Raw genomic sequence first — 9,576 nt, 5'->3', positions numbered from 1 at the left:
TTTTTCATTATCGCAGACTAATCCTTTTCACCATAAATTCATAGATTTAAAATGTTGTTTCATAATCAAGAGTATGGTAGAGTTCATGAGTATGGTATTTCTGAACTGTTTAACGAATCAATTAATTAAGGTATTAGATGTAAGGTATTCAATGCTTTTTTAATTAATACAATGGGCCTCATTCTCGAACGCAGTTAAGAAGAATTTAGGAAGGAATTTCTTCTGAATTGGATTTAGGAAAACATTTGGCACTCATGAAAGTTTTCTCATCTGGGATTTGTTCTGAACTTCAGAAGACTTTCCGAACTCGAAATAGCAGTCGTAACTCGGCCAGAGTTTTCTCAAATGCGATTCCTTAAAAAAGGAGGCCATCTTGTGGTTTTTTAAGGAATCGCATTTAAGAAAACTCTCTGTGTAATTCTAAATTTATAATCGTCCGTTTGGACGGAGACGGACACATAGCCACGCCTTGGCAACACCTTCCCCGAGGTAGAACGCCCATCCGAGCCCTTCGGAGAGCTGGATGGACACCGACGTGCACCTCTCGATTTTTGTAACTTTTCGGATACGAACGGATAGCGACGGATACCCCCTTGGCTGTGATTGGTCCGCTAAAGAAATCATTTCCAAACCACATAATTTCCGGAATCTCACATTTCCTGTTTCATTCCCTATCTGTTCCTATTCTGTTAAGAGAGTGGATCAACCCCACTTTTCTGTCAGAGCCAGCCGTGTCCAACAGAGTAGTGCCAGAGCCCAGCACGAGCTGACAGCAATTAAAATATTTTGTCCAAACCGACCTGAGCCCAATGGAGTCAATGTCTCAACTGTTCATACTACTGACACATTTACATACGTTTTTTTATGAATAGCCTGCCTTTATTAAACTCCAGCATCAAGATACATGCACTTGCTCACACAAACAAGTAGTGTATGTAAGATGTGTACCACAATCCTACTGACTTTTCTCCTGTGAGTTTACAGTTTGTGTAATTTAGTTTCATCCTGTGCTTTTTTGATGTGGTGCACCTATGGCCAGTTTTAGATGTTAGTCTCTGGATCCATTCAGTCAAAGCCACACCTTCACTAACTGACTAACTCTGTGTCCCTGTCTGTGGTTGCTCTGTTTTTCAGAAGAGAAAGGGGGAAAGAAGAAAAAGAAAAAGCAGAAGCTTCTGTTCAGCACCTCTATGGTTCACAACAAGTAGAAGACGGGGTACACACACACACACTCGCTTGACTCATGTTTTCCCCACCCAGTTGTGTATCCTGTGTGCCCTTCAGCAGTATCTCATTCTCAGTCTCCACTTTCTTAATCAGCTTTATCTTTCAGAGTAAGTTAGTCCCTGTTCTAGCTGCTTGTGTTAAGAGTGGCTTGCGAGTGCAAAGGCCTGTAAAACACAGCAGTGCCCCTCTGCACTGGCCACAGTTGGTCTTGCCCATTAGTCTCCCAAACCATTGAGATATTCAAAGTGAAATGATGTATTGAATATCAACATGGTTGACATTACACTGCAGACTGACCCACGCCCAGATGAATATGAACTCACGACACCCCATCCCACAATCTGACGTCTATTGTAGTTTTCTTTAGATAGATGATCAGCAACATAGTGGACTTAAATCAGATAAGCTTCTCACACATTCTATTTTTTTTTTTAAACATTAGGCCATCTTTTTTATTTTGAGATGTAGTTTTTAAGGGTTGATGTAATGGTGGATTGTTGGAGTGGGTAGGTGGGTGAAGTGTAGCAGTCAGCCAGCTGTAGATTTACCTTCCAGGACCCCTCTCCCACTTCAGTCAGTTGCACCTTAACAAACCTGTTGCCCCTGCAAGCCAAGTAAACGGCTGCCAGGTTTCCTAGTGCTTTTTGAGATCATAGTGTTAATGGCAGCCATCTTAACCTGAGGCATATTGCTTTTATGATAAACTAGATTGGAACATTCATCTCTGAAATGGTCTGTACCTCATCACTATCCTGTACAACATGATGGGTAGGCTGTTAAGTGTGTTTCTCAAATGTTAATGTTTTAAACTAAGCAAGATTAATCTGGTTTTGCAATGCTTTTCACACCAACTACTTCAATACATGTGTTTTCCTTCTCGCCCAGTGTTCCTCTCTGTAAACCATCCAAACTCCAGGTCATAATTAGTTCTGGTCTTGGGGGACCCATCAGATGAGCAGGTATAAAATGTATGTTCATGAGTACATAAGTGCAGCTATCATTAAAACAGACATTGGTATACAGTATATCACCACTTGTTTCAGGATCATTGGAATCTATTTCCGTTTTTCAAAATTACTTTGCACCAACAATCTTAAGTTAGCCTATGTGAACTTAAATATTTTGTGTAATTCAGAGCTGGAACCACAACATAGGGACACATGTCCTTATATCATATTAGCCTTAGGGTTGTCACGATACCAAAATTATGACTTCGATACTATACCTGCCAAAATATCACGATACCCGATACTTACGATACGATACCACAAATACGATACGATACTGGTATATTTATCTATGATAGTAATAAATAAAACATCTGTAAGGTTCCCTTTTTTACCAGCTTGTTCCTGCCCAGCTTTTTGAACACCTAACAAATGGCATTCATATTAGTATTAGCCCACAGCAAGATATTAATGAAAACTACATGGTGATATCATAGCATTGATTATACACGGCTATGTAGACCTATTGTCCGTATCTGACTATATGACTACATAGTTATTTCCATAAGTATGAATTACATAATTTGACAGATGTGTGTTTGAGGTGGAAAAAAACCTAAAGCTATGTGGGTTAGCTCTGTATGTTGTTTTCTTTTAACCAGGAACACGCAACCAATATGTCATTTTGTATTCTGACCTTGTTTTCTGCACACTGTACCTTATGAGATATGTACCATGTATGTTCATAAATAAAAACTTTAATTGCAAAAAAAATAAAAAACTCCGTCACGGGGGAGGGGTCGGGGTCTCTCGACAAAGTGTCCTCTTTTTCACAAACTCAAATCTGGTCACCCTACATTACACTATGGCGAACAATGAGACTGTCTGTCTGTCTGTCAGAATTTTGAATTATGAATATTCACACTTGTTGCAACTTGCAAAAATTGCAATTGTTTATGCACGTATTACAACTGAACTATTTACACACTTTACAAACTATTTACACACTAACAGAAACACTAACTCTATAAATTAACTGAAATGTATTTTGTGATGGTCTTGTTAGCAACTGAACATGTTCTAACAAAAAAATGATAATAGTGATGACGATAATGTGCATTGTCTCATTTTCTGGACAGTTCTTTTGCCAGATGAAGCCACTTGCTTGATGTTTGACTGTGTTAGGAAAGTCGTTGGCAACCTAGCCAACATGGCTATTACAATAACATTACAAAGGAGCCGACGGGAGAGCACTTAATACTAGCATCGGGGGGGGGGGGACGTAATACTAGCATCAATGTCCAAGCGTGTTATAACAAGCTTGCTAACATCGCTAACGAGATGTCTTGCTAGCGGCTAAATTTGCTTACTTTGTTTATGACAAACTAGCAAGTCAACAACTGTCCTAACACAGTCAAACATCAAGCAAGTGCAACACAAGACAAAGCAGACGTCCTCTTTTACCCAGTCATGTCCTCAACATCTGCTTGTGGTTTTGGTCATCCTGGCGCATATGCTGCTTCTGCAGCAGCTTCTGCTGCACCAAATGACACTGCAGGAGCATTTTCCACTGCAGCTGCCTTTTTTCCGCTGCAGATTCTCTTTCAGCTGCAGCGTCTCTTGCCGCCGCAGCTGCTCTAGCCACTGCAGTTGATCTAGCCACCACAGCTGCTCCACCTGCCGCCGCAGCTCCACCTGCCGCCGCAGCTCCACCTGCCACTGCAGCTCCTCCTTCCACCGCCGCCGCTCCTCTTGCCACTCTTCTTGCCGCCGCAGCTCCTCTTGCCGGCATAGCTCTTGCCGCCGCAGCTCCTCTTGCCGGCATAGCTCTTGCCGCAGCTCCTCTTGCCGCCGCAGCTCCTCTTGCCGGCATAGCTCTTGCCGCAGCTCCTCTTGCCGCCGCAGCTCCTCTTGCCGGCATAGCTCCTCTTGCCGCAGCTCTTGCCGCAACTCCTCTTGCCGGCATAGCTCATCTAGCCGCAGCTCTTGCCGCAGCTCCTGCCGCAGCTCCTGCCGCTGATCGTGTAGCTTCTGTGAAAATTAAGCAACAGGAGATGTGGTCAGTTACACCTATTTCAAACCAATCCAATGACTGAACTCTGCGGAGGGGGCAAGCCTAGGCCATCCTTACAGACTGACAATAACTACATATAAAACACAGCCACACAGTCAATAATTAATGATTATATCTGACCTGTTTTAAGTCTCCTGTTTTAATGTCACACTGCTCTAAGAGTTTTTTGTCTTGGTGTCCAGGTTCCACCAGTCTGTGTCTCTGCAGGGCTGGAACTGTGTAGTGCTGCCTGACATGAGACTCACAATAGGAGGCAGTGCAGGTCAGACAGGATTTCACAGCTCTGAGTTTCCTCCCAGTGCAGAAATCACAGGTCACATCTCCAGGACCAGCGTAGCAGTGAGTAGGTAGAACAGGACTGAACTGCTGGAGCTTCAGGACCACTTCTGCTAAGGCTGAGTTTGTGCAAAGTGCAGGATGGGAGCTGTATGACTGGGGGCATTGGGGACAGGCATAGTGTCCTGCATGGTTAGGCTGGGCCCAGTATGAGGTGATGCACTGTTTGCAGTAACTGTGTCCACAGGGGATGGAGACCGGGTTCTTCAGCACATCAGTACACACTGTACATTTGAAGTGGTCCTCTGTCAACAGACTGGCTATGAACTCACTGCAGAAACAATAAAGGAGATTAGAGTTAGATCAGAGTAATGAGCACTGGTGATTTAAAACACCCCACACATTACTTTTTTTTCTAAAAACTAGGACTCGACAAACTGAACACAAAACCACAAACAAAATACAAAACACCATACATCTAATTCAAAATGGAACCCTGCATTCAAAACGCTATTATCCCTTTTTAGGTCTCCATTTTGGCAGTGCTGAAATTGGTTATAATGTGAAAACTTTGGATATTTTCATGAAAATATATATTTTAATGTGTTCTGACTTTGCTTAAAATCCAATATGACTATATTTGAACACATCTGTTCAACCACAATCTAGTTGTGCATATGGTACAAACTTGATAATGTTTTACAACCCTTCTATTACCATCATACCACTTATATTTCTTATTAATAACTTCAGAATGAACTAAACTAATTGTTCACTACTTGCTCACCCTCCACATCATCTATTCACATGTGAACATCATCACAGCAATTTCTCCCTCTTTTAAACAAATTGCAAATGCTTTGGCACATTCAATCTAATCAGTTTGTACAATTGTCTGCAGTTGCCCACATTATCAGTTGCTTAGGCCATGTGTTCCCCCCAAATGATCTATACATCTATTCATAGTTTAAGGTATGACATTGTTTTTTTGTCATTACTTGTCAGGTATCTATTTCGTCTTTTTCTGAGAAATTATATATTTTAAATGTCTGCTCCATCTATTATACTCTCCATAACGTTATCCAATTAAGACATTCTTTTCTGAATGAAGGTCAAATGGACATCTGACTTCTGACTGGATAGGTAGGACTACTTGGTTCACAATTACTGTGGCAAGCAAGAAATGTTTCCCTTTTTCCAACCAACAGGTCTTAAATGCACTGTCTAGTCTCTTTCAAGTGATTTTCTACAATACCATTCAACTTCCTACAAAATAGCATTCAATGATTTGAAGATGAGAGAAAATCTCGTATGGAGATCAATCTGTGTGAGTGAAAACACAAATTTGGAATTATTGGAATAATAATTATTATTTGGAATTAATTATTTTGAAGAAAGCTACATTTCAGAATGTTTCAGGAAATGTGCCAAAGCATGTAGAAATGTATTATAGCAATTTTCATCAACCATTTTCCAGTCTCCATAAATAAACTGCTGAGCTCACCTTGAATCAGGCGTACATTCTTCTTTGAAGTTTATTGGTGTAGCCATGGACCTTAAAGACACACAGGTGGGTGCAGGTGACTCTGATCTCTCCTGCTTCACTCTAAAATCACAAAATATGAAAAGGAATCATCATAAATTCTCACTATAAAATATTATTAGTGTATATCACCTGTAACTAAGAACTGTTGTATTTTAAATAGCTTAGAATGAGCCGTTTGTATCTACTTAGGGAGTGACTCCTCTTCCACAGAGTCTGCCATGTTTCTATAGTAGCTCAGTACTGACAAACCAAAACACTGGCACTAGAGCGGGCCTTTAGAGTTTTAATGGCACCTGACGGTTCCTTGAGATTCTCCTACACGCTTGGAAAGGGAGAATTATTCAGTTGGTTGCAATCTGTAGCCTCACTACTAGATGCCACTAAAACCTACATAATGCACCTTTAAAGTAATCATGGGGGTTCTACCCTCTACAGACACAGCAGTTGATACTCTCTACATAAACTCTCTTCCCTTACAATACTCTCTCCATACTCTTTAGATTATAGGTCTACAGTGAAGAGAAATATGCATGCGTATGAGCGTGTTTAACCATAGAAAACGAGGAAAAGAATACTGTATTTTGCGCTAGAAATCTGCATCTCTTCTACAGAGGCATAAACCACTTGAGTAATTTACCCTGATTTACCATCCTTTATCTTATCTATTCAGATTTAAACCTGAAAACACGTCTCATCAGTCCTATGATCAAAATAATTCGGTGAATAATTCCTCAGCTCACCTTGAATCAGGCATAAATTCTTCTTTGAAGTTTATTGGTGTAGCCATTGACCTTAAAGACACACAGCTGGGTGCAGGTGACTCTGATTTCTCCAGCTTCACTCTAAAATGACAAAATATATATTTTTTAAATATCAAAGCTTGCTCTAGCAGAACCACACATTTGTTTAGAATATCAAACCAATTTTCCCAATAAGAAATTACCCTATAATAATGGAGTAAAATGAGGATAGTTGGATGTTTCAGGTGATTCTCATGGATATATTCAATTTCTCACTGGGTCAAACTTATACTTCCAAAATGATTAAAGCATCATTATGGAGTTCTGGAACACTAGTGAGCTAACTACCCAAAGACAGCCTAGATCATGTGAACTTCAGCCTCTAAATGCTTCAGGAACTCCATACTGTAGCGATCTCAGAAAATCAGGCATATCCTTGGCTTTCATGACAACTTTAACCCTCACAGCACATACCTTCAATCACAAACACAATATTGAATCCCACCGAAATGTAGAATTTACACTGACTCAACATCGCTATCTTAAAATACACGTTACACATTAACATAGGAGGGGAAACACAAAACTATAAACTAGAACTAGAAAATGCATTTCCTGAAGGAAATACCAGTGCATGAAATGCAAAAGTTAAGAAAGGAAGAAGAAAAGAAAGAAGAGTAACAGAAGGAAAGAAGAGAGGAAGAAGGAAATAAGAGTGGAAGAAGGAAAGAAGAAAGGAAAGAAGAGTGAAGAAAGGAAAGAAGAGTGGAAGAAGGAAAGAAGAGTGGAAGAAGGAAAGAAAGAAAGAAGAAAGGAAAGAAGAGTGAAAGAAGGAAAGAAGAAAGGAAAGAAGAGATAAAGAGAAAGATGGAGAGAAAAAAAAGTAGAGTATGGAAGGTCTGTTAATATTCCTTGTTATACAGTTGAATCGAGAGGGACAGAGAGAATAGGAGCCTTGGCGCAGGTGTCAGTGAAGCACAGGTGCAAGCCAGTTTAATGACCCTATTATGATGTCATAATGGCCCAATGTAAGTCAATGGGAAAATTTGTATTCGTTTTTCTTTAATATCTTAAAAAGTATAAAGTTCAGAAAAATACATAGCATAAGTGTCGTTTACAAGACCTACGCGACAAAGTTTGAACGAAATTTCTACGTTAAGCGGTTCGAGCTGAATTAATCGCAGAAGTCGATAAGAAGAAGAAGAAGAAGAAGAAGAAGAAGAAGAAGAAGAAGAAGAAGAAGTATAAGAAGCCTAGGAATAACAATACAGGGCATTTCATGCACTGTAATTATAAAACCGAATGTACAGAATTTCAACGCTACAAACACTGGGAGTACTTCACATAACAAGCAAAATCACTCCCACGTCACGCCCCAATACTCTTCCTCTATATATTCTCATGGTTTACAGTAATCTTCAAAATGTTCCTAAATTTCCCTCGGGATAAAGAAAGTATCCATTGTGGGATCATTTTTATGTTTAGATGAATCTGGATTAACTCATCAGGGTGAAAGTCTCACTTTTGGAAGGCAGACCAGGCGGGAAGCAGTAACTTAGCTATTGACATGAGTTACCGACGTTAAAGTCAGCAGTAAAGACAGGACACAGGCATATTCCAAGAAACCCCAGGTGAGGAGGGGGCCTCAGAGGATCCACACACACAGGGGTACCCAGGGGAGTTAGAGAAGAGAGAATAGTTAATTCTGGTTGGTTTTGGCAAACAGCCAAACAGAACACACCCCACGACGATATGGGCCCTAAAAGGCATGCAGAACGTTCACACAATGAGATGATCCATGGGGCCTCTCCTTATTGTAGCTTTTTGATTACAAGAAAAAATTCAGATTTCTATATCCAGTCTCCGGTCTTCTGATTGAAAAAAAGGTGTAGTGAGACACTGTCTCGCCACAACACCATCTATCTATCTCTCCATACTCTCTAGAATCTAGATTATAGGTGCATGCATAAGAGCAATTATAGCAAAAGAGGAAAAGAATACGCTGCCCTAAAAAGAAAGCACTTGTGACCAAAAGCAATTTTGTGTGCAAAGTGAAATGTGGGGCTTGCTTTAAGATGGATAACTTAGATAACTCCTACTACTGTAAACACTTCTGTTAATAATTTAATAATCTCATTTATTCAGATTCAAATTTAAGAACACATCAGTCCAATGTATGCAATGCATTCTGTCTGACGTGGAGGATTCTTCAGCAGACCTTAAATGAAGTCCAAATTCTTCTTTGAAGTTTGCTGGTGGATCCAATGTCTTTAGAGACACATAGCTGGATGCAGGTGAGTCTGACCTCACCAGCTTGACACTGAAATCATAGAAGTCATGGCAGATTATTTTAGACAGTATTTTTTATTTAGATTTTTCAAATTAAATGTATTTGGTAACGTAATTCACAGGAAGTGACAAGTCCAAATTATGTAATTATACCTTTTCACTGAAGTGGATGGTTCGACTGATGCCTCTCTCTTCATTGTTTTTCTAGAAGTACATTTGATCAGATTACAATTTTTTTTGCAAGAGTTTAGAAAATAGCATGTGTGTGCCTTGAGATTAGTAATATTAGCTGTCCTTTAAAGCACTCTGGTGGATACACTGACGTTTTAAGCAGCCCACCTCTGCCTCCAAGATTTTCATTCTTGAATAGTCTACATCAATATCACAAACGACATAAACAAATATTTTTTTACTTTGGACCTAAATTGTCTGTAATCAGAGACTGCTGTTAACACGGTACTGATACATGCCAGCGAC

The 9,576-nt window shown here is 40.0% G+C and overlaps 1 protein-coding gene across 1 annotated transcript; it reads right to left on the bottom strand.

The window, feature by feature from the left end:
• Positions 1-3,650: 3,650 nt before the first annotated feature.
• LOC116220938 (E3 ubiquitin/ISG15 ligase TRIM25-like) lies at positions 3,651-9,299 on the bottom strand. Its single transcript, XM_031569854.2, has 6 exons — positions 9,253-9,299; positions 9,029-9,130; positions 6,811-6,912; positions 6,029-6,130; positions 4,369-4,855; positions 3,651-4,205 (listed from the first exon to the last, which is right to left on the bottom strand). The coding sequence occupies exons 1-6, from the start codon at positions 9,294-9,296 to the stop codon at positions 3,651-3,653; spliced, it is 1,392 nt and encodes a 463-aa protein (XP_031425714.1). The 5' UTR covers positions 9,297-9,299.
• Positions 9,300-9,576: the final 277 nt, after the last annotated feature.

This window comes from Clupea harengus, chromosome 7 (assembly GCF_900700415.2).
Source record: "Clupea harengus chromosome 7, Ch_v2.0.2, whole genome shotgun sequence".
Lineage (NCBI taxonomy): Eukaryota > Metazoa > Chordata > Actinopteri > Clupeiformes > Clupeidae > Clupea > Clupea harengus.
Note: the sequence above shows the minus strand (reverse complement) of the source record. Positions and strands in the feature narration are given on the sequence as shown.